This window comes from Rhipicephalus sanguineus, chromosome 2 (genome assembly GCF_013339695.2).
Source record: "Rhipicephalus sanguineus isolate Rsan-2018 chromosome 2, BIME_Rsan_1.4, whole genome shotgun sequence".
NCBI lineage: Eukaryota > Metazoa > Arthropoda > Arachnida > Ixodida > Ixodidae > Rhipicephalus > Rhipicephalus sanguineus.
The window spans coordinates 155,415,981-155,442,134 of NC_051177.1; the positions used below are offsets into that span (position 1 = coordinate 155,415,981).

Below are 26,154 nucleotides of genomic sequence, written 5' to 3' on the forward strand. Positions count from 1 at the left end.
ACGTCTATATATGATGGTAGAGGAACGTGTACGAGCATTCGCGGGTTACCCGATCACCTCCTAGCAAGCTCCTCTAACATCATTCACTTCGTGGATATGGCGGTGAATTTTTTTGCTTATCTTATTGCTGTTCCTTCGTTATACATTCCTTTTTTTACTTCTATGTTCTGTTCAAGGGGAGCAACGGCATGCGCGTTTACAAACTTCATTTTGATCTATTCGGATTGCCGCGACAAAAGTGTCATCAACGCTCGGCTCACACCGCATCACAATGCCTTTGAAGCTTTGTGATTATATGTGATCCAGCAGGTTCTGAGGGAAGAGCTTGCAAATGTCGGACTGCAGCCGGTGTGTTCGTTGACGGAACCTCGTGTCAGTTCCATAACGCCTCCTCGTGCACCGGAAATGTTTCGCCGCTATCGTGACCCTGCCCAGTGGAGAACGCAGGACGACGAGCCGATCTGCTTTCGTTGCCACGGTGTAGGACATATTTCTCGCTACTGTCGTTCTCGCACCTTTCCATCTTGCTCGTTTTCTGGCTATCGACGTGACGACAACCACCGGCCCCTGCAGTTTCCCGCTCGTAACGGTGGACCATACGCTGAGGCTCCTGCGACATCGGTCCGACGCTCCAGCCGTTCGCCGTCCCCAAGCGATCGTCGCTCCCGGTCACCTCAGCCCCGTCGCCATTCGTCGCCCCGCCCTACTGGACGCCCATACTCGGAAAACTGAGCAATGCAGCTCCCGGAGGTGACGCTGCATTCGACCCCCGACCTGAAAACCCTCTGCTGACCCTCACTACGGACCAGAACCTGCTTGCTGTGGAAGTGGATGGCCTACCTGTTACTGCCCTCATTGATACCGGCGCACATATTTCTATTATGAGCTCTGATCTCCGTGCACGATTAAATAAGGTCCTTACGCCGCCCGAGTCCCTATTTGTACGTGTCGCTAGTGGAGGAACTCCGGCTGTACTCGGAATGTGCACGGCACGTGTGAGGTTCTCCGACCGCCAGACGTCCGTTCTGTTTCATGTTCTCGCTCATTGTCCACATGATGTCATCCTCGGACTCGATTTCTTGTCTGACCACTCTGCTGTCATTGACTGCTCGGCCGGTGTTGTACAACTTGACTTGCCTGCGTCCGCCGACGTGTCGGAGGTGGTTCAGACCAAACTTTCGTGTGCCGAGGCTATTCGTCTGCCACCACAAGCCCTAACTTGCGTCGCTGTTGAACCCTATCCCAATGTACCGGATGGTGATTACGTGGTTTCTCCTTCTCCCAGTGTTCTACTGGCCCGCAGCGTCTCCTCTCCGTACACAGTTGTAACTGTTACAGCGAACAAGACGTGCCTTCCTCTTCTGAACTTCGGATTCAGCCCTCAAGTCCTACCACAAGGCATTGCTCTTGCTACTCTGTCACCGTCGCACGAGTGCCAGATCTCATCGGTGTCACCTGAACTGCCCGTTGTCGTCTCTCCGAACCCGCATAGTGTCGACGCAGTCACCTCTTCTACACTGCACAACAACATCACCAAGATGATTGCCTCAGAACTTTTGCCCTCTCAAGTTAAAGACCTCACTGATCTCCTTATGATCTACTCTGACATATTTGACTTCGACGGTAGGCCCTTAGGTCAAGCCTCGCAAGTCAAGCACCGCATAGATACCGGTGATGCAGCTCCACTTCACAGGCGTCCTTACCGAGTTTCACCATCAGTGCGCCAAGTTATTCAACAGGAGGTCGACAAGATGCTCACAAAAGGCATTATTGAGCCTTCTTCGAGTCCGTGGGCTTCCCCTGTAGTCTTAGTTAAAAAGAAAGACAACACCTGGCGTTTCTGCGTGGATTATCGGCATTTAAACAAGATCACCAAAAAGGATGTCTACCCGCTTCCTCGTATCGACGATGCCCTGGACTGCCTTCATGGTGCTACCTATTTTTCTTCGATAGACCTACGCTCTGGTTACTGGCAAATCGCCGTAGACGACCTCGACCGTGAGAAGGCTGCCTTTGTAACGCCTGACGGTCTCTACCAACTCAGAGTCATGCCGTTCGGCTTGTGCAATGCGCCAGCCACGTTCGAGCGGATGATGGACACGCTTTTGCGCAGCTTTAAATGGTCTATCTGCCTGTGTTACCTGGACGACGTCATTGTATTTACCCCGCACCTCCACCAAAATGTTGCGAATATATTTATAACTTATTTACAGTGTAGGATGGTCCAGCAGTGAAGATGGCGGTTGTTACTTCCAGCACACCGACACGTCGTCTGCCTCTTCTTCGCACACCTCACCATAGACATGGCTGCAACCCCGCTACAATATCATTCAGTTAAGATTACGAGCAGGGCATGAGTAGTCAGGTTTATTCTAATGCTTACGAGAGCACCAGCGACAACGCTGGAAGGTTCCATGAATGTTTAATAAAAGACAACACGCTCCACCGATGACAAGATTACTCGATGGCCGACGACTGTTCTCGCCGCTAGGAGTTTACAGAATACATTACTTGTATTTTGACCTCTTATTTTCCGGCTGCAAGTTCACCCCAATAAAGAGTTTTGTCTATGAACTCACTGACTCCTACCTTCGTCAACGTCAGCACTACGTGACAATAGCACAGCCGAGTATACTTCAGTGTAGAAAGGGGGTGGAAAGGAAAATTGATAAGGAGGAAATGGCGGAGGAGGAGCCCGCCTGTCCCCCCGTTTCCTCAGTCCTCGCAGCACTAGTGCGCGTTTGGCCAATTTTTCGTTGGTCTGCCGTTCATTTTAAAGATATAAGTCGGATCGGTGGGTGTCTATCTAACCTGGTGGGCTGCGAACCATAGCTATTGGCGGTGAAGTGGATCGGCGGGCCGCATTTTTACCGCCGCCCAACGTGGAGAGAACTCTGGAATTCTGAGGCGACAGTAGGCAACATGCAATCGCTTGTGAAAATTCATTGCGACTGGAAACGGGTACCCTTGATTTCAAGGCTAAACGTCACCTTTATTGTGAAAATGATGACTTCCCCCCTTGAATATTTCTTTTACTTTCGTTAACATTACATGAGACAATGCTTTGCAGCAACCTGCGCTATCGGCGTCAAATGAAACCCGAATAGCGGCAAGCATTCGCAATGGTATAGCGCGTGCCGTCCAATCATCGCCATGGACAGGCGCGCATACGCGCAGTGCTGCCAAACTGGATGCGTGCGCTTGTCAATGGTGATAACTGGAGGGCGCGCACTATGCCATTGCGAATGCCTACCGCTGTACAGGTTTCATTTGGCACCAACAGTACACTGCAAGTATAGCAACAATATTCACAATTGCTGTGCAGTACATTACATTTGGATGGGATCTACTCAATCAATGATGGAAAGTGTTACTGCATACTAGACAAAGTATGTGAGTGAGTGAAATATCATTCAGTCGGACACAAGATCGAGTAATACAAACAAGGTTTTGCGAAAGCCTTTTTCGCAACCTGTGGCATCAATGATTTCGGTAAGTTACAGGTGAATCATACCAAATTTAAGCACGTTATGAAAACACGCTTGAGTACATAACGTAGAAAGTTTTTGTTATGTTTTCTAAACCTCTGCGCAGGATTCAGCCTATGTTGTCTGCAGGTGTGTGTTAACTACGTCAGCTTCCACAACGGTTGAATGACGATCTTTGGCGTTAGTCGTAGGTTGAAGATACGCCACAGGGCGTGAACGTGGGTCCATACACGACAAACGGTGCTATAGGTGCCAAAAACCAATGGACATTGTACCAGCCCTGATACATCAATGTACAAAAAACCATGAACTATACAACTACAAGCACATTGTTCGCTTTCCTATAAAAACTCGGCCGCAATTTCCGGAGTCTTCCACTACGGCGTCCCTCATATTCATATCGTGGGTTTGGGACGGTAAACCCCAACAAGTATTATTAATATAAACTATATATATACTTCTACTGGGCGTAATTGTAAACATGTACATGCATATGCCTTGTGAAAAGTTCGCAGCCCACGCTGCCTTAGGAATATATCGGATAGCGCCGTGCCAAATAGTGATCCCCCCCCCCTCTGTACCTTGAAATGTACATCATCAATAAGCTACTCGAAGCTTTTAGCACGTTCCGTCAAAATCAGCTATTTCGCAAAGTGCCCGGCAGCATGGGATACTAAAAAGGCTGAGATCCAAACGCCCTGAGAAAATAGGCGCAGAATAAGTCACTTCCTGCTCCACATAAAGAAATGTTCAACGACAAGCAGACTTACATTTGTACCAGTTCGTTCGAGATTCCACGACTCGCTCCCTCGCACTAATATTTGGAATCGCTGCGACAAAGAAAAATAAAACATCCATTATTTCACCCTATTGAATTGAGATTCGAAAGGGTTCGTTAATAATCGTATACCGGGTGTCAACGTTTGCTTTATGGTTGTATTAAAACTCAGTACTGGGAAGCGCTGGGGAAGAACGTCGAAACCACCTTTGCGGTTATGCGTACAGGGGCACACAAAATGAGACAATCATGAGCGCTGGCAGCTGCCCAAGCAGCTTAGAGAGAGAGAGATACACTCTTTATTAGAAAAAAATTCGGCAGATCCCACGTACCGTGCGAATCGATGTTATGCGAAGCGTGAGCGGGATGGTGACTGTGGCATAATTTTTCATTTTGAGCGAAGCGTTACGGAATGACGCTAGAGAAATATGGAAGTGGTCTAAACACACTCATATGCTGGGGAGTCGCATATGTAATATATAACCAGTTGTTTACAGTTCCGTAACGATGCCAACAGCAAAATGGGTGTTACCAACACCAGACGCGGTAAGCTGTTATGTAGTGCTTATATTCTTCAATAGTGGATAGCGCGAATCCGAACAGCACAAAGAAGAAACACAAATGCACAGGACATGCTTCATTCAGCAATGTTCCCCTGTATATACAAACAGCCGAGCGACACACGCAGGCGCACTACACGTACGTTACAGTCACAGTTGCGATTGTTACAGTTGCGTTACAGTTGTTATGCTTTCACTTATCTGTTGTGACGGGAATGCACGCACGTTTCACGAACGTGTGTTTATGTGTAGAAGGGCTTCTTGATAGTTCTTGAACAAGGTCATCATCGCCGCGATCAGTGAGCACCAGCAGCTGGACCGGACTTGTTAATTGGATCCGTTCGTGATAGCGGCTACGAGGGGTCTAAGTGTCGTGAAGTGCGAGGTATAGCACAGCTCATGGAAATCCTGGATGCCTCTTACGAAGAAATTTTCTATGACGCCTCCTGCCCTGCACGCTGCAGCGAGGTCTTTTGATGCCCTGTCCACATTCATGCCGTCTTTCACGCAGAATAAAGACCAGGCGTTGTTGGGTCTTGATAAATCAATGTTGAAATCACCGGTAATGATGACAGGCCTGGTTCTCTCGGCAGATTTATTGTAGGAAGCATTGACCCCGGTTTTTGCGTAATCGACGTGGTTCACGTTGCGGACCATGCGAACGAGCGCATGATAGTTGAGCGCCATCTAGGGGTGTTCTATCGACAGCTTCGTCACTTTCCTTGTGTCCGCCACGGGGGTGTAGCGGTTACGGTGCTCGGCTGCTGACCCGAAGGTCGCGGGTTCGATCGCGGCCGGGGTGGTCGCATTTAGATGGATGCAAAATGCTAGATGCCTGTGTACTGTGCGATCTCGGTGCGCGTTAAAGAATACCAGATGGTCAAAATTAAAGCCCCAACAATTATTATTATTATCACTTTGCTTGCGTTTCAATGTGTCTGTTCGCGTTTACTGTGTTGGTTGAGACTTTTTATCACCTGTGGCACATAACAGCATAATATAAACTCTGGTATGCGGGTATGTGCCACACGTGACTGAGGGAAAGGGTTTCATGACGTACGCGACAGGTATTTCGCGTTATTCATGTCGTGACTAGTTAATCGAGTTCACCATACGCTCATCCCCTGCTATGCGAATTTAGGTATATTAGAAGGTATGAAGACGACCAGGAGAGCGCCCAGACGTAGGCGAGATAGATAGATAGATAGATAGATAGATAGACAGATAGATAGATAGATAGATAGATAGATAGATAGATAGATAGATAGATAGATAGATAGATAGATAGATAGATAGATAGATAGATAGATAGATAGATAGATAGATAGATAGATAGATAGATAGATAGATAGATAGAAACGCCCAAAGTGCCTGAGATTCGCTAAGAAATGCTTCGCATTTAAAACAGATTTCTGCCGGCGTCTGTATACCCCTGGCATGATACTCTGTTTATGAATGGGGAACGGGATTGAACGATTCCAGAAGAGAGGGAAGAAAATAGTATTAAAAAGAAAGAACATGAAAGAAACACGAAATGCGCAAGTAAAACTAACAGAAACATTTACTAGGGGGTCAGGTAAGTTGAGGCTTTGCTATGTGAAATAGTTAATCATTAAAGCTTTGAGACGTTAAACCGCAGATATTAATATTATTATTAATCATAAAGCTTTCCGACTAGGCCAAATTTTACAGGTAATAAAGAGTGACAGTAAAACCCGTCACTGTTTTAAGGGTCGGGCACCGGGCCTAGTATGCTGTGTAACGCTAATGATGGTGGCAACAGTTCTCTTGTCGCGGCACGCGAATTATTCACGTAGTATGTGCTCAACTGTCTCTACGCTGCCACAGGTACCACAGCAGCGACTGGTGGTACCTACTATGTGGTAGAAACAACTGTTCGTGCATGCCACGTTCAGTCCAAGACAATGGCACATCCTCTCTAGGTGGCGAGGAAGTGTCCGGGAAATTTTTGCTCGCAGATCTGGGTCAATGCAATACAGAAAGTTAGGTTGTTGGAAAGGCAGATTCCAGAGGCGGTCTTTTTCTTAATAGGGGATTTTTTGCGATGTTCGAGGCGTCGCCTTTAGTAAGACATATTCTTCTGAAACTCCGGTACTGAAGATTATTTCGGGCTGCTCATCCGCTTTTTCGTTTTCCGAAATACCAGAATAGCCAGGTATCCATTGGAACATAATGCTATGCCCAGCAATCTTTACATTGTGATGAAGATGGGCGATATCATTTGTTCCGTGTTCGTCATTACCACGGGAAACGGAGTCTTTGTGCCCTCTACAGTGAAAGCCCTGTCGTTTCGTAGTGAGAGTGCGACGTCTTACGTCATTTGAGCTATATGGCGTTAAGGAAGCTGTTATATTTATACTACGAGAGCGGCTGCCAAAAATATCAGCAATATTTACAGATTCCCAAGCACCTAAGAAAGTATGCGGAACACGCAAGCAGCTATGACTGAATAAGGAACTGTTTAGTGATTGCAGTAAGCGGGTAAGTTAGTGTGAATAGTTGGAGGCAATCCCGTTTTTACACTGTTCAACTTGGAAGAATTCTTCTAGCCTGTCTGTACTCCGAGATATCCCGCTACAAATTTAATTGCAGTTTGCGTGATTACGCATGGTAGGCGCTGAGGATCAGTGCAAGGTTCCTAACTGATGTGACGAGCAGTCATTGCATGCTGACTCTAGCCGGTACTAAAATGGTGACCGTTGTCAACTTTGGCCACACCTTCAATCCGTTGTCAGATTAAACGCCGCACTCAACTCCCGTGTCACATCGGGGAAGACGTTTGCGCCTTTGTTCACTGTCTTGCATGCGTAAACATGCAAACCGCAACTGAACTTTGCAGCGGCATACCTCAGAGCACAAACATGTAAGGAAAACTTGAGCTTCACCTTTAAGAGTAGAACATGATGGCGTAATCGGCATTCGCGCGCATCGCCTTTTCAACTGCTAGCCGAGCTTCAGTTCTCGCTCGACGCATCAACCGTGCCACAAGAAACATCGAAAATGAATCGTCTTTGCATCACAGGAAAAATCATAAACCAAACTTACAGAACCAACCAAACCTGTGCCAAAAGGCAACTACGCCAGATATTCAAGAATACGGCACATTTTTTTACTTCCAAAAAACACGCGCAAAACTTTAATGTACATCATAAAGATGGCGCTGCCGCTAAGCCAAAATCACTACGTTAAGTCATAGTTGTGGCAAATAAATGTTGCCTGCGTAGAAGTTCCCAGTAAAAATGGTTCTGCGACACGGAGTAACACCACACATGACCGCCGACCCCGTTCGTCTGGAAGCGACACATTCTGCAACCCGGATATCGCATGACAGTGTGTTTGCCACCTGGCGCTACGAATGAAAAAAAACTGCGGAGGAGAGACGCCGGTCCTCGATCACAGCCGTGCACATGGTTCTCTGTGTCGTTCTTATAACAGCGGCGTACAGTAGCGCTGCGCCGCGTTACCGCGTCTGCTTGCCCAAGCAGTGCATGGTCAATATGCATATGCGAAAGCGTGACGATGAGCTCAGAGATAAATCAAAGGGTGCGCCAGAAGCCCGCATCCGCGTTGCACGGTTTCTACCGAGCGAATGTATTGCACGGCGGCGGAGTCGGCGCTCCTGGCTTTTCTTACTCCGCGTTTTGTGACAAGGGCCCTGGCTATCTAAGATTTGTCACCTACCAACGCAAGCCGTACCATCAAGCAGTCTTCAGGAATGGTGATCTTACGGATATGAAGCTTCTAGAGTTTACGTGCGCAAGGAAATGTATATTACGCATCTCCGCTTCCTTTCCTGCTCCGGCAGACGAAGTGACAATGGTGAAATCGGCACCTTGACGGCATCAGTAGCTGGATGATCGGCTGCTGTCCCGGATGTGGCAGATTTGATACCGGCCGTGGAGGTTGCATTTTGATGGAAGCGAAACGCAGCAGGCAAGTGTGTTAAAATGTAGCTCAGGTTAACGAATTTAGAGAGATAGCTGAGTGGGCTGCATTCAGTAGCAGTTAGGAACCGCAGGTGATCGCAATTTCTAGCGCATTCCACTACGGCGTGCCTCATAATCATGACGTGGCTTTCGCATGCGTAATCTCAGACATTTTTGTATGTAAAGGTGTATGCCACACCTGCAGTTCCTATAGGCACACCTGTGAGGCTGTGCAGGTTCTCTACATTTGCCCGCCGTAACGTAAAACCTAGATACCCAAGGAAGAACGACAAAATTTGCAATCATTTCATGCACATGAAAACGCAGTGCACTCTGCGAACTATGACACAGCAGGTACAAGGATACGTTCCATGGGCGGTACGGAGATTTGCAAGAGAATTGTGAAGTCTAGGATTGATTAAACCTAAAGTTATGAATATTATTAATAAGGTATACGGCTGAAACAGGACAAGGGGAATGCCGAGACACACAGGTCTCGCAGATATTCATTGTAGCTGATGACAAATGAAGCGACTACATACGGTTGGGAATGCCTTCTGCAGGTGGCGTCGAAAAGAAGTTAAGAATAGTGTTATTTTATATGCTACCTTTAGGTAACAGAGTTGCGCGTCTCTCTTCCTAAATCCACCAGGAACCATGATTTGCGGACTCGCTGACGCTCGGGCCAATTTTTGTATTTCTCAACGCCGGCGCTACAGCGAACTGAGCTGACACTACTCATCGGCTTTCTAGTTGTTCACCCGTTTATGAAACGCCAAATATGCCGATCGTCGACAAGATAGACATGCCGCCTGCAAAAACAAGGTATGGCTTCGCCGCATAGCTGTGGGTTCTAGCGAGACCTCCGCACAACTCTGCTACCCAAAGGCTGCAAATACAGTAACTTTAGTTGAGATCGCCGAGCGACCTGAAACGATTGCATTGCCCAATCAGAGCTGAAGACGCGAATGGCGCGTGACGGACATACAGCGAAACAAAACAAGAGATCGAGTCCACCGCCCGAACTCCGGCCATACAGAAATATACTTGCGTAAAGAGCCGGCACTCCCATAGGGTCCTCCAGCCAAGCTACTGCACTGGTGTCAGCTTCACGATCGGCTGGTCGCATCGATGCCTTCCGATGTTCGGGACAATAGTCGCCATACATAAATAAATGAACAAAACTAAAAAGATATTTTCTTTCTCCACCGCTAGGATTTGATCCCGCGCCATCAGGCTGCGAATCCGAGTATATTTACCGTTGGGCTGCGCACCCATGTTTTATGAATGTGAATACGTGTATATGTAAACCATATGAATTGCTTGGTACGCATGGGACAAATGAAATATAGAAAGAGAACGCTTCCGATGCGGGCTTTACTGAATTTTGTGGTAGTTTATGAAACGCCCTCTGACGACAATAGTTAGAGCCGACATGCGGGCTTTTGGGGCAAAACTTTCCTTTGGGAAATCTCGCGGCCAAGTCACGTTCATGTGGTCCTCCTACAGGCGGCCGTTAGAGATGCTGACTAACGGTTGAAGCGTTCATTGCTTCGCCACCTGGTGGGGATTGAGACCCTTGCTTGCTCGGCCGCGAAATGGCTCGAGTGGCCGCTCTTTAGCAAAGCATATTTCTCTATGCTCTGGCGGAGAAGCGGCTTGCAAGGACAGCAAAGACAGGGGTCAGCTGGCCATTGGCTAGTTGCTCCGGCTTCCATTGCCTTCGGTCCAGTACCCAGTGACGCTTCTTCGACGCCCTGCTAGTTGGCCCGTCTTCTGCTCCCGTTCCTCAGCGTTCTCCCCTTGGCCAGTGCGCTTCGCCTTTTTAAATTTTCGCAGTGTTTAGTTCTCGATTATTGCTTTTCCAACAGCCTTGTGATTTAGTCCGATCTGTCTCTTTGGACTCCGTGGGCGGACTCATTTTGCAGATCGGTTAAATTATTGTTTCTGTCCACCGTTGTCGTTCATGCTTCTTCATTGTCTTACCATTTCTTTTTCTTCGTGTCACGCAATTCGAACGTGCAGATTACTGATCACAAGGGTATTGATGATAATGTGAGATACTTCCGCTAGCTTTATTGTTGCAGCAAAATGAAAGCCGAAATATGAAAGCCGAGGTTTTATTTCGAACGGTTTATTCGCGGCCGAATTTTATAAACCTTCCACGTATAACAGCCATGAATGATTGATAGCATGATTGAATCATGTGTTCCTAGGCGCACGCAGCGTAATTTATCACACTTTTTTTCGAAGCAAGCAATATAATAAAAAGCAAAATGAAGAATTCATCCAGAAAAAAATGTTGGATATCCTTAAATGAGCAGTGCTACCTTTGCAGTGAAACCGCGCGATCCTATCAACGCTAAAAAACCCAGATTTTCAAATTATTCTAAAGCCTTTGTGATATGCGACCTAAAGCAAATTCATGGCTTAAAGCACCCAAAATCGTTCTTTAATGTATGCGCAACGGAAATCCTTCGTTTCGGGTCAGTAGAAGGAGAAGAAGAAGAAACAGTTATTCATATAAGGGCTTGGAAATTTTGCATTCAAACTATGTTTTACGCCGCTCTATTATCGGATCCTGCATCCCATACCACAAGCAACGATATTGGTTCACGACTACGAGCTTTCTCACACATCTGTTCTCAACATTGATGCAATGCTTTCCAACACTGCGTAATCAAATATATAGGTTCTCTAACATTGTAGGCCCATTTAAGCCTGCATTTCATCCTTCACCAAGGGAATGAAAGAAATGAAGCAATACTTAACACCAGAGATGTCCTGTGGAACATGTGGCAAACTTGCTTCCAGAAAATATCTTTCGCTTTGAACATGAATTCATATTTGCACCTGTCTCATTTCGAAAACACCATCTCATCAATTCAAAACATCATTCGGTGCGTTGTTTGCGCCATGCTAACAAGAACTTCGCAATTGCGTCTAAACAACTCGAACAATTAGGGCTGCTGCCGAGCTTATCAACCATATATTAGGCTTGAAATAAGATATTATATTGCAGCATTTCGTTTTACTATGTTTCGGGAAAAAGCTCCAGTGCCGGTAAACAAGTTATTTTACTTACAGTAATCATCTCTGGTGAGTTTACTCGTTGGGTCGGGAATCTCGTATAGTTCATGAGGTATTCCACCACTGAATGATCTCTCGCTTCCCTCTAAAGGTTTTATACGCAATGTGTGGCCGAGGACACCCTCCTGAAAAGAATTTCTGTCGTAAGCAATATCGAGCACTCGAATAATAAAACAATAATTATTCAATATTATCCGAACAATCGCCCCTTCTTAATCGAATGCACAGGATGCAGGAACCTAATAATAATAAATTGTGATGCTTATAACTAGAGAAGGTCTGTAAACGCCTAAACAATGTTCTACAGCGCGGTAGTTTCTCAGCTGTGGATTATTCCCGAAATTTTTGGTTGACATAACTGATTCACAGAACATATAATTACCATGAGTCTGGTAATTGTCATCAATTCACTCTAGCAGTCAGCCCTTCATTATCTGCTCACACCACTGAGAACCGTGTCACTGAATGTCGCCATGAGCACTAAGCTACGCTGAAGGACGGTGCGCTGACAACGATCAATTTCCGTGTTTTTCGATTGTGATGTATGATACTGAATAAGCATATATGCCCTTGTTTGAATCCATCAAGGTTCCAAGCCCATTGAAAGGATTATGAAATGCTCCATAATTCAATATTCACGTGATTTGGAGCGAACGATCCCCATGATGTTCAACGCTAAGCATAATGGTTAGGAAGGCTAGCGCGTGGACCAGTGAGAGACGTCAAACGCCGTATTATGGCCGAGTTGCTGCCGAAAGCTTACGTGCTGAATGTACTGTTCAGAACTACAGTGCTTTTCGTGGTGAACACTTAGCGAGTGACTGTCATGGCCGTCTGCATCTTCGGTTGCGGTAATGTATCTTTACTGCTAAATCGAACCTAAGCATTCTGCGTGGCAGTCAGCTATACTAATAGTAATATCTGGGTTAAACGTCCCAAAACCACGATATGATTGTGAGGGACGCCGTAGTGGAGGGCTCCGGAAATTTCGACCACCTGGTGTTCTTTAATGTGAACCTAAATCCAAGTACACGTACCTCAAACATTTTCACCTCCATCCAAAATGCAGCCGCCGCGGCCCGGATTCGATCCCGCGACCTTCGGGATCGAATCAGTCGAGTGTCAGGACCACTACACCACCGTGGCAGGGAGTGAGCTATACTACCACAGAGCCACGGCAGGTCTGCAAACCGGTTTGGAAGAACAGTCTATGCAGGCGTAATGTCTGTACAACGTCAACTGTGGTTGTGGGGCTGGCAATATTTTTTTTTTACAAGGAGGAATACATTCACTATATTTACGTATGATATTCACATTATTGCACCATAAGGTTCACTTAGCTTTGAAAATACTGGCCTATATTTCCTAACGCGAATGCTCACGTTACGTCACATTGTAAGTTACCCTCTAAACGCCAATGTTGTCGGCGTGCCTGGTAAGCCCATAATGTGCACACCATCTACACTTACAAAAACACGTCTATCTACCTCGTAACGCTAGGCTCAAAGCCATAAAATACAGCATAGTATTAAACAGCACTCGGTGACTTCTTCGCATGTAACCGATTCCAAACAACACGTGGGATCTGCAGAATTTTTTAAACGGGCTTCCTCGGACTCAAACTCACCAAAGTATTACTCACCTGAACTCAAGCAAACTCAGACTCATGGCTTCATCAGAGTCTAAGTGAGTCCGACTGAGTCGAATCATTAGTGATTTTGCCAATCTATGGCCTGGATGGTGATAAAAAGCTACGAGAATCATCCATGGTACAACCAAGGACCACCCAGCATGTTTTCATGGCCACCAAGATCAGAGCGTGATGAAAACAGCGCGCCGCGCTGGTCACGTTTCTTTTCATCCCCCTGTACATCTCAGCCATCCAAAACGACGTCATGGCGGCTTGCACAATAGCAATGCGCTATCAAAACAATCTAACCTCGGAAGCAGTGGCGTAGCCAGAGGAGGGGGGGGGGGGTCAGACCGGGCCCATCCCCCCCCCCGATTTTTTTTCCACGGCATACAGAGCTCAAAACTACACTCGATCACATTTGCCTGCCCGACCCTCACTTCAGATCAAGGAGGTGCCCCCCCGAAAAAAATTTCTGGCTACGCCCCTGCTCGGAAGAGAGCAAGTCACTGGTGTGTCTAAGCCGTCGAGCGGATCTGGCAATTAAGCCTGGGGTAAAAGATGGGGCAGTAGTATTATACGATAAAGCTCGCTGCCTGAAAGAAGGTTATCCGGAACTAGAGGGCAGAAACTCCTCTACGGTACTTGAAAAGGGCCCCTCTAAATTATCTGACTCAGAAAAATGTCATGAATCAAAATCGCAACATAATTGAAAAATCATGGCGGATAGGCTCAAAGAAATGCAACCAATCCAGCTTGCTTCAGGTTGTTTTGACTTCCTCCCTAAAACTCACAATCCCAAACACCCCGGCCGTCCTATTGTCTCAAGCAACGACACAGTAACAGGCACAACGTCAAGCGCATTGGACTGCCACTAAGACCCCAGTTCCAACTATCCCATCTTGCTTTAAGGACACGAACCACTTCCTCCGCTGTAGCACTGTACTCGAGGTTCCTAGAGATAACAACCCTGTGGCAATAGATATAGTGCCACTTTACACAAGGATTATACACACATATCGCATTCACGGTAAAGTCAACGCTTTCAACAAGGCGAGTACACTTGCATGTTTAAACAAGGACACGCTGTCGACTATACTGCGGTTCGTACTTAGCCGCGAAAACTGAATTTGATAAACACTTTCTCCAGATGAACGAAGCAGCTATTTCTAGAAAGATGGCTTCTAGTTATGCGAATATTTATAGCTTCCATCAAAGAATCTTCTTGGATGCGAGGCAGCTTTTTCTCGGAGCTGTGTCCGTCCCTTGGCGACCGTCCGCTCGGGAACCAGGTGTACTGGCACGCACTAGCGCGTTCGGGCCCCTGTAAGGGGCTGGGTAAGACGCTGTGGTCTCTCCCCTTTAGACCCATGTGTGCTAGCAAACGCGAGCGCGTTCGGGCCTGCGTAAGGGGCTCGGTAAGACGCTGTGGCCTCTCCCCCTTACAGTCTCTCATCAATCACGGAAGTTAAAAGTCGACCCGTGCGCTGTCTCGTATCGCCACATGGGTTCCATTAGTGGGAGATGGTGTAATTTTCTTGCAACAGGAATTTTGAAGGCTCTCGTCCACAAAGCTTCTTCGACGACGGATTTTTTAGTTGGTGCCACAGATAGGAAACTTTCCGCATGGTTCATAGTTGGTTTAAACTTAACTCATCCATTCATCGCTTTTACACAAGGCTACTGTAAGTAATCCATAAGCTTTCAAATTTAGTGAGAATCTTATCCTCAAAAACCTATAAAGAAGCCAACAGTTCGTCATCAGTACCTTCATTTCAGGAGTAGCCGTTCGCGCCGCTGCAAGACAGCCATGCCGTACTCACAAGCCCACCATACCACCGAATTTGTTGGAATGTAGCAGATTTCGAAGGTCATGCCAAGCAGCGCGGTTATGCCAAGGATCTTAAAACAGCACCACAGGCGAAGGACTTCCCAGAAAGCATAATCGATGATGCTATAGGCCGGGCACGGACTTTTGATAGAAACGAAAGCTTGTCGGACTCGAAATGATGCCATTCACAAAGCCTAATCAAATTTGTCCACACATACTCGTCCACACAACCGCACCTCAAGACCATCCTATCCAAATATTTCACCGCTATCTAGGAGAGTACGCCTACAGCCTCGGCGCCGCCGTGAGTGGCCTACCGCTGCGGAAGGAACATAAGCGACATCCTAGTTAGACCTTAGACTACCGGGTCTGCAAACATCGAATCGGGTCGCAAACCCCGTGACAAACAACGCTACCATGTCTGCCAGTATATGGTCACAACCTGTGTTGTCCAAGGCTTTTCGCTCTCACTTCACGTTCAAAATTGAGAAAGCTCTAAATTGTGACGCTAAGAATGCCTAACGCTGACATACACACAGCAACCAGTTTGGCCGATGTGCACCCGACCACCACTGAGTGTCATTTCATACACTACGCCAACTGAGCAAGCCACATGAGAACAATTGTGTTTCTTCCGACGTGGGGAGGGCCTCGGTGGTTTACTATTGCGCGGACGCAGGCCAGCCAACATGCATGCATTAGAAAAAACCACAAGCACATTGTACCTGTTGGCCCCATTCTTGAGGTAGTGAGCTACCTTATCGGCATAAGGTTTACCTACAGGTCTTATGACCACAATCTGCCTGCCTTTCGTGTGCCCTCTAACTTGTGAAGGAGGGTTTCGTAAACCGATATGACGATAGAGAGGATAACCAGCTGAATAAAGTCGCTTAACTTATTTTATGAAACTATTCTACATGCTGCGAGGGCAAGGTTTCACCAGCGCCCCCTAAACACACATGGTTGACAATGGCCCTCTTAAGAAGTTCAAAATGGGCCGCATCAAAGGGTAAAACCTGTTTGCGTGACCTTGCGTAGTAAGCACAGCGCACGTCTCGCTCGTGGTTAGGCCCTTGTTGCACACAACCCTGCATCAACGAGCACGCGTTCTAGATGGGTACCATAGGTCGAACGGTTGGTGACCTAGCTGTCGGATAACCACGCTAGGTAAACGAGCGCGACTATTTCTTCAGCGACGCAGGCAACCGGCGACCGTGTTTCGGCCACTTAGGTGGCGTTGCGATGGGGAGTCCCGATACATGGACGCCAAATCCACCACGAAGGGTTGAGAGATCTCAAAGCGTAGGACCGGGCATTCAGGACAAATTTTGTTTCAATACATCATGTGTGGTCTGAAAGATGAACCGCTCTCAGAACACACGGAGACATTCACGGCGTCGTGCAACGAACCCGTGTGCATTTAATAACGAGCTTTTACATAACGGTGAGCTCGCCTGCCGAATCTAATACACAAATTGTAACACCTTAAGTTACCTTATAAATGAAAATACAATGCACAGAAAACTTGACACATACAATGCGCGCATACGGCGTCTCCTACGTCGCACTCACCACGAGGGCCCATGCGCCCGACCCGCGGAATCGTACGAACGGACCCCACCGAGAGCCGTCCGCCTAGGCACACCTGCCAACACTAATAATACTCCCTGCGGTTTTGTGTGTGCCGGCCTATCCTCGCCGAGAGGGCGGCGCAACCGCGACACCTTACACCGCACGATGACAGCGCCCCCTTTCGTTCGGCGGCTGTTAAACCTAACTGCGGCTAATACGCGAGGCACGCGTTCGCCATGAGGCGCAAACTACTTCAGAGAATATAGCACTCCCGCAAACTGCATCTGCAGTGTGTACATTGAGTAACATGATTACAGAGATATCTTCAAACATCGACTGACGACGCCGACTATTCGCTCCTGTTGCTCAGTACTGGCCTCCTGCTTAATTGGTTGTGGCCTATTAACAGAGGGGAAGGAGGCCCGCAGCACTGGAGCGCCAGAATCCAATCGGAGCCGGGACAGCATGTGTTAGCATCCCATTGAACTCGCGCCGGCCTCGTTGTCTTCGCTCCCCTTTTTTTTCCTCCGAAGCGTGCTGCTGTCTACGGAGACCCGAACGTAGGGAAACCCAGCCTGGCAGCAGCGACGTTGTAGCGGCAGGGTCGAAGGAATGCATGGAAGAGAGCGATTGGCTGGGTGCACACGGGCACGCAGCCGCCGCGGATCACACCTGTTCAGCTGCACACATCGTTATCCCGCCTTCTATTCGGGGAATGCTGGCCCGGTCACAACAGTGGGGCGATACCGGCCTTATTTCTTCCGTTCAATGCTGCTACATTGTGGGATCGAGTTCACAACATGAATACGAAATATAAGCCCGGAATTTTGTGGAAGGCTGTTCCCGTGAATTAATTTCACCTGTGTTCACCTGCAAGTGTCTCTAAATGCAGATGAGCAGAGCGTGTGCACATTTATTGAGAGCGCAATGTTTTTACTTCGCGGCAAAGGAACTTGGAGTTCACTTAGGCATTCTGCTGACATTTCTTAAACATAAAGCACATTTACAAAGTCCCATGTTATACTTACCACCTTCACTCCATCCTCTTCCGAGACATGCACCGCTGCCATCTGCCCAATGTCATCATACAAGTTCTTCTCCATTTCTGAACCAAGCATCTGAAACGAAATCATTTACACGAGTTAATAAAACCTCGCGCTATGTGTTCAATAAAATTGCAATGGGTGCATTTAGAAGGGCAACCTATTTCTTCAAAAGGTTCTGGGAATTTCAATAATTAAGCAGGCCTGCTACGAGCCAGTTTAGACGCAAAACGTCTAGTATTGGCTGTATCATTCAGTGTGGCAAAGCCATAAGGATTTAAAATTTATTTGCATTGCAAATCCACCCACAACGATAATAAGCAAATAAACAGATACAATAACCACGGTGACGCCATCCCTAAGGACATGCAATGTTGGTCTCGCGCGGGACGAAATGCTTGCGTCTCAGCACAACGGCGACAATGCCAGCACGGCTCCAACACTTGCTACGTGAACTGGAGCCTGATACCGGTCTTGCCTAGCGACTGCGAAAGTTAAATGACCGGGAAGCCAGATGAAGGATGCGAGCGGTAACTACCGAAGAGATCCTGGCCATTGCGACAGCCATGAATGGTAAGGACAAAAAAAAGTGTACCATACAACGTGACAACCATTATCAAGAGAGACGTGCCCACCAAGGTAGAAATACTGCTAAGAAGACCACTCCAACTGCACGAAGGAATAACCACGTCCACGGCGCACGAGGGCATTGAGAAAAGAGAGGCGAGATTCAATCGCTCGATAAGCGAACTACGAGCTGCCGTGTTGATCCTTGTGTCCCTTGCAATGAACACAACACCGGTCGTACAGAAGGCGCCCCCCGCCCTCGAGAGGAACCAGATACGAACACTTATTTCAAATCATTTCTTTATTACACCTTAGAGCCCGAATGCATTACATAAGGGGGCATGACATTGCTGCCGACATGAGCTTACCTCGCCTTTTCGCGCATGTTCTTTTCAGAACTATGCTGATTCCGTTGCCTCGCTTCTTCAATGTGAGTGGAGGCCTGCCATCGCATTCAGATTCTACGTTGCGGACAGATACGTGTGATTCCACGGCTTCTGGTAAACAACAAGCAAGTGCCAACGTTGAATTCATTCAAGTATCTGGCCTGGCAACCACCTTCGTCAACTGATACTGCGGTGGCGGAGACACTACTTAAGCATCAATTCGACGGACTGCTGCTGGGGCGTGACATGAGCCGACATGAGCTTACCTCGCCTTTTAGCGTAGGTTAGTTATCGAAAGCGTGAGTCTTGTTAGCGATGTCCAAATCGCTGTTTGATAGCGATGTCGTGCCCCTAGTGCCTATTTCAGTTTTTGAAAAAGTGCATGTGTTTGCGTGCTTTTACCTATCGCATCTTTGATGTATTGCTCTTCTACTCTCCGGAGACGTGGAACTGAACCCTGGCCCTTTGTCGGCTACAAGAAGTAAACGCGAAAGTTCTAGTCTTGAAGGCATTTATGACATTGTTCGCAGGCTAGAGCAAGGTCAGGCGCGTCTTTTCGCTGATCTAAAAATAGTAAAGAAACAACAGTCTGCTTTTGCTACCTCGCTTCAGGAACTGCATAGTACCGTAGCTACTCTCCAAACGACTTTCTTACAGTGAAAGAAAGCTAATCTGAAAATCGACGGAGACTGGTTGAAGTCAGGGCGTCTCTCGAGGATAGCAGCAACAGGTCTCGCAGGAACAGTCTGATAGTGTTTGGGCTGCCTGACCGCGCAAACGAAAGCTGGCTCGAATACGAAGCAAATGCTATCGCGTTTTTTAAGGAAGAGCTTGATCAAACTGTCACAACGCAAAACATTGAACGAGCCCACAGATTAGGGAAGTACTGTAAGGGAAGGAACCAACCGATTATCACCTCGTTTTCTAGATTTAAAGTTAAAGAACAAATTTTGTATTCCAGATCAAGGTTTCAGGAAAAGGACTATGTAATTCGTGAGGATTTCTCTCTTGCTACCAGGTGTGCGCACTCTAAAGTGACTGAGTATGCTCAAGGTCTGAAACTCCATTTCAAACTACGCTTGGATAAGCTTCATATGGGAAATAAAAGGTTTGTTTATGAGAGAGCAGAAGACAGGGTGACGGAACTCAAGAGATAACTACGTGGCAAGCAATTTGTTAATCAAAAAGCTGCAAGTGAGAGTTCTAAACTTGCCCCCTCTCGCAACCTATCTCTAATTATATTGCTGGTAAACTGCCGAAGCATTACAAATAAAGTTGACGAATTAGCTGCTTTGTTGTCTGCTACGCAACCTTCTATGATATTGGAACTGAATCTTGTTACATGATTCCTTTGCTAATTTTGAAGTCTTTCCTCCTGGTTACGATGTATACCTATCTGATAGAAACGCACAAGGTGGCGGTTTTTTATTCTAATTAATGAACATCTTCAGAGTGGTGAACTGTCTGCTAGTTTTCATCATTCTGAATCTGATTGGTGCAAGGTCGGACTTAACAATGGAAAGTGCTTTGCACTTGGTTCCTTCTACCGACTACCTAGCTCGACTAACCCAGAATCATTCGACGAGTTATCACAATTTTTAAATTCCGTAAACTGTGATTGCTTCTTGAAGGATACTTTATTATGCCCCTGGTTGCCTAGAATAATGGTACACCTGTGTTCTCCCACTCGAGTTCACTATAATGTTCATTATCAGAGCTTGTCACGACTGATGACCTGACTCAATTGACTGTATGCTGACTGACTCCTGTATGCTGTATTCTGCCAGCATACAGGATTTGATTTTTGCTAACTCTGAGTCGTTGCTCCACGTTGTAGTTGTCATCCCAGGCATTAGTGACCATGACTGCGTCGTTGCCACTTGCAATAACATATCACTAAGATCAGCCCACAAACAACCTCGGAAAGTTTATTTATATGAGCGAGGTGACTATGCGTCATTATCTCAAGAAATTTGCTGTTGCTACCTGTAATTGTGTGAAGTCGCCCAGTCAGTCAACATTGATTATTTGTTGTCTGTTTTTCGTGATAAACCGATGACTTTATTTTAAGAATACATTCCTTCTAAATTCTTAAAAATTTGACACCGTAGTGAGAAACCATGGGTAAATAAGGAACTTCGAAATTTATTTAGCAGGAAACACCGCCTCTACGTGGCATAATAAAACATTTCGCAACCAGAGTGTTTACGAAGAAATGGGCAACATAGGCTACAAAATAAAACATTCCACTCAAGTATAAAAAGGAGAAATACATTTCTTCGCTCGATGTAGGGCTGAAAAATAATCCCGAAGAATTCTGGAAATTTAATAAGCTTAACAGTAAAGAGGTGAACGCCATGCCAAATCTATTAGCCGATGGACAAGCAGTGTTTAGTAATTACGAGAAGGCTTGCTCTTTTAACTCCTATTTCAAATCCGTGTTTTCTAAGATGTGCGTAATGAACTTCCTGTAACGCCAGATTTACCCTACGAGAATATGCCCACGGTTACTCTCACGTACAATGGTGTTTTTAAGCAGTTTAGTAACCTGAAAAACCATTCAGCGGGAGGCCCTAACGGCATACCGATCAAGGTAATTAAAGCATGCCCTGAAGAAATTGCTAGTTTCTTAGTCGTCTTGTACAATACGTCACTACACATTCGTTCAGTTTCAACGCAATGGAAAACAGCAGGTGTTCTTCCCATTCAATAATGTGGTCCCAAGCATTCTATACAGAACTATAGACCGATTTCGCTAACTTCTGTATGTTGCAAAACATTAGAATATATCATTTACAGTGATGTGATGAAACACCTCCAAAACAATGGTTTCTTTTCACATGCTCAACGTAGATTCAGGCCTGGCTTGCCCTGCACAACGCAATTGGTTGAATTTTGCGATGATCATTTTTAATTCTATGATTCTTGATTTCAAAGAGGCCTATTGCATTTTTTTTTATTTCAAAAAGGCATTCGATACTGTTCCCCATGATGTCCTATTGTATAAATTATCATCTCTCAGCATTCATTCTGCTATACTCGATTGCGTTGGAAATTAAGTTTCCGGAAGAACAGAGCATGTTATGATGTGTGGTTTTAAGTCAATTGCAGTAACCGTTACTTCAGGCGTGACACTAGAATCTGTTATGGGACTTTGTTATTTTTTTATTTATATCAAGGATTTTATACAGGGTCTTCAATGCAATGTCAGATTATATGCAGAAGGCTGCGTCATTTATAGGAACATATTAAACGAACACGATGTTATTCGCTTACAAACCGATTTAAACACAATTCAAAGTTCGTGTTCCACATGGTGTATGTCTTTGAACAGTGCTGAATGTCAATTTGTATATTTTACCCGAAAACGTTTGCCTGTTAGATGAGACTATTATTTCGACGATATATAACTTGAACGGGTGCAACATTACAAATACCTTGGGGTTTATTTTTTAGAAAGTCTGTCCTGGACTAGACACATTGAACACGTAACCATAAAATCTTCTCAAATGCTTACTTTCATTAGACGAAAATTTCACACAGCCCCCAAAAGCGTTGAAGAACAACATTATAATACGAATGTTCGCCCAATACTTGAGTAGGCGTGCGTAGCATGGGACCCCGACACCTCATGTCTTATCAATTTGAGCGTATTCAGAATCGCGTAGCCAGGTTTGTCTCTGGTAATTAAAACTCTAAAAGCAGCATTTCATTAATTAAAGACTACCTGGGCTGGAAAACCCTAGCTCAACGCCACTTAGCAAGGAAATTAGAACTTTTCTACCGAATTTTCTCTGATCTCACAGGAATAATAAAAACATGTACATATTCCCCCTCACTTTATCTCTACGCGTTGTGATCATGACTGTAAGGTACCTGACACGCGTTGTCGCACGAATGTGTTTCAATATTCATTTTTTCCGCACACCTCCATGCACTAAACAGACTTCCTAAAGGTATATGTAATTGTCAAACATTATCCCAATAATAATAATAATATCTGGGGTTTAACGGCCCAAAATAATGATGTGATCATGAGAGGCACCGCAGTGTAGGGCTCCGGAAATTTCGACCACCTGGGGCTCTTAACATGCACCTAGATCTAAGTACATGGGCCTCAAACGTTACCCCACTTCCAATCGTTTTTACATTCTAATCTCCCGTGAGCTATAAGCTACCTGGCCCCTTTGCTTTTGCTGCCGTTCTTTTTCTTTTCTTGATGAGATTGTGCCTGAATTATGTGCTGCCACTTTCCATGCTGCATACACCGCTTTGTAATTAGCCCATATTTTCATCTTTGTATTTGTGTATACATAGTATTTCGATATGTGAATATTTCTTCTCGAGTTGCCCCCCTGCAATAATGCCCTCGTGGCGCTGCAGGTACTTCTATAATTAAATAAAAAAAAAGATAGCTGATCCCTCCGTCATAGGAATCGGTATAACACGAAAGTGAAACGTGTCGTCACAGTAGTAGTTTATTGTTTATAGTGCATTGATACTCGATATGCATTTCTTCAAAGCATCGTGAAATGCGAAGGGAGACGCTACGCGCGTCGTGTCTTGCCTCTAGCCTGGCCGTTACTTCTCAAAGGGCGAGCAAGGAACGCGATGCGGCAGACAGGCGAGCGTCGGAGAGCTATTTCTTGATATGGATGGATGCTATGAACGAGGCTTGGGCCAAGGACGCCACCTGACGGTGTGTTAAAGCGTTCACGAAATTACTCTTCTATTGGGAACGCGCCGAATGGGACGGTCGTAGCAACGGCGCGTTTTAGGGGCGAAGCTCCTTAAAGCGGCACCCGTTCGTCCCTCGTAGTTGTCGTAGTCGTAGTGCGTAACCAGTCGTAACGCTAGTACCAGATCTTGACCTACAAGGTGGTGCCGGTGGGAGATTTTTCCTGTGCGTTGTTGAACAATAAAAAATTCGCAGCGCGCGCGTTAACTAAAAGCCGAGTTCTTCTGTCTCTCATTCCCCATTAGCAGCCATTGGCATGTTCCAGTAGGAAACGTTAGTAGAAGTAGAAGTGTACGTGTTAGCTAAAAGCCGACTTCTTCTGTCTCTCATTCCCATTAGCAGCCATTGTTTACCTCCAAGGTAGTGCCTGGTGAGATTTCTCCTATGCGTGATTAAACAATAAAACTTTTGTTCAAAACGCCGTTGATTGATGAAATGAACCAACGAAAGACGCCAGATGTTTTCTAAAAGCAAAACGAAAAAACGCCAGATGTTTCTAAAGCAAAACGAAAAGACGCCAGCTGCTTAACGAAAGACGTCAGATGTTTTCTAAAGCAATGGTTTTCTAAACAATGAAAATTCACAGCGTGCATGTAAAATTAAAGTGAGCTGCAAGTCGTCATAACTCATCGAACCTTTAGTATAAACGCGCCCGATCTCACGTCGGTGATGATGTACTGGGCAGAATTCACGGATGATTCACGGTTTACCGATGAACCTCCGCAGCTTCGCCCACTCATCATCATTCACTCCGTGGATATGCTGTGATTTTTTTTTCTCGAGCCTGGTGGCATATATGTCACCACCCCGTTATAAAGCGGCGCTCATAGCATCCATCCATTCAAGAGCACTGCGAGAGGAAATTGTGAAAGAATATGCAGAAAAGTAGAAACGATAGACCACACGTTCCTCGACTGCTGGGACGCTGCGTTTTTATGGGACGTACTGCATCGTACCATCAAGAAAGATTTCCCCTTAGAACCCCCTGGAATTCGGTATCTCTCTATTGAAAGTGATGACGGGACACCGTTTGATCTAATAATGTTGATTACACTCCACAGAATATGGAAGTGCAGGATGGCCATACGCACGCTGATGTGGACGCCCGTCCGGCGCGTCAATACTTCAAAGAAAGCGTAACCCGTTTTGTTGAAGAACAAAAACTTCTTGAAGATGTTCCCGATTGGTTAGATCGTGTAGAGCTTCTTTTACAAATGAAGGAGGTTTAGAGCATCCTTATTAGACCCAGTATTGCCCTTCCCTTTTTTTCATGTCGATCCCTCTCCCTTTTTACCCAGCCAGTGTTTGTATTGTAAATAGCGTTTCTTCTTGTGTTTCTTTGTTTCTTGTCGAAAGCAGGCAATAAGGAAAATAAAATGGTGGTAGCTCAGTGGGCTAAACGCCCGCCAGCCATCGTTGCGGACGTGAAAGTCATGGGTTCGACTCCCGTCAATGGAACTTCTAGGGGCGTAGCTCCTCTTAGTCTAACCTTGTCACGTCTCCGTTGTCCGGCGTAAACGGATCTCCCGTACAGTACGTGATATATATCGCCCTTTCCTCTCCTACGCTTCCCCCTCTTTCTCCTCTCCTACGCCCCCCCCCCTCTATCTTGCCTCGCGGCGCAGCGGCGCCGACGCAGGCAGCGTCGCGAGGCAGCGTCGCGGCAGCGTCTTGATTGAAAAAACCGACCGCTCGCGCTGCACAACCGTTCACTGACCACCCCGTATATATAGGCACTGGATTTTGACCTCCAAGGTAGTGCGTGTGTGCGATTTCTCCTGTGCGTGATTAAACAATGAAAATTCACAGCGTAGATGTAAAATTAAAGTGAGCTGCAAGTCGTCATAACTCTAATCGAACCTTTAGTATAAACGCGCCCGATCTCACGTCGGTGATGATGTACTGGGCAGAATTCACGGAAGATTCACGGTTTACCGATGAACCTCCGCAGCTTCGCCCACTCATCATCATTCACTCCGTGGATATGCTGTGATTATTTTTTTCTTGTAGTTTTTTTTTTGCCATCTGATGGCGCTCATTTTGCTGACGTACTTCCATGATGGAAATACGTCATGAAAGTCTTGGTGGACTCCGGCATAAAACACTTTCGTGTTCAAATATACAAGTTTCTAAACAGTAAAATAAAAATAATTGGTAACAAATCAAACAAAAGAAAGATAACAAACAAATGTAGCATCGGGTAACACAAGGGCAACTAAACACGCTACGGTAGGCGCATATTGTTAAAGCAAATGGCGGATTAGTTCTTCGCGAACTTTTTCTCGATCTGAGCAGGAATCAATGGCGTTAGAAAGCGTGTTCCACATGGCTATTGTGTGTGCGAAGAAGGAGTTATTTATCGCCGCTGTACGACCACTTATGCGTGCAATAGGACATATGTGAGCTAATCTCCAAGATGATCGTACATTTGGTATAAGAAGCGTTTGCCTTGTATGTGACTGATAAAAGAAATAATGAAGGAGGCAAAGACGAGCAAATATGCGAAGAAATTCGAGGTTTGAAA

The 26,154-nt window shown here is 46.1% G+C and overlaps 1 protein-coding gene across 1 annotated transcript in view; it reads right to left on the bottom strand.

The window, feature by feature from the left end:
- The window catches only part of LOC119383825 (venom metalloproteinase antarease-like TtrivMP_A), a 162,211-nt gene that overhangs the window by 130,694 nt on the left and 5,363 nt on the right, over positions 1-26,154 (bottom strand). The window contains exons 3-5 of the mRNA XM_037652112.2: positions 17,925-18,014; positions 11,859-11,988; positions 4,259-4,318 (exon numbers count right to left, since the gene is read on the bottom strand). Of these exons, the coding sequence (XP_037508040.1) occupies positions 4,259-4,318; positions 11,859-11,988; positions 17,925-18,014 (280 nt within the window). The remainder of the gene's footprint in view (positions 1-4,258; positions 4,319-11,858; positions 11,989-17,924; positions 18,015-26,154) is intronic.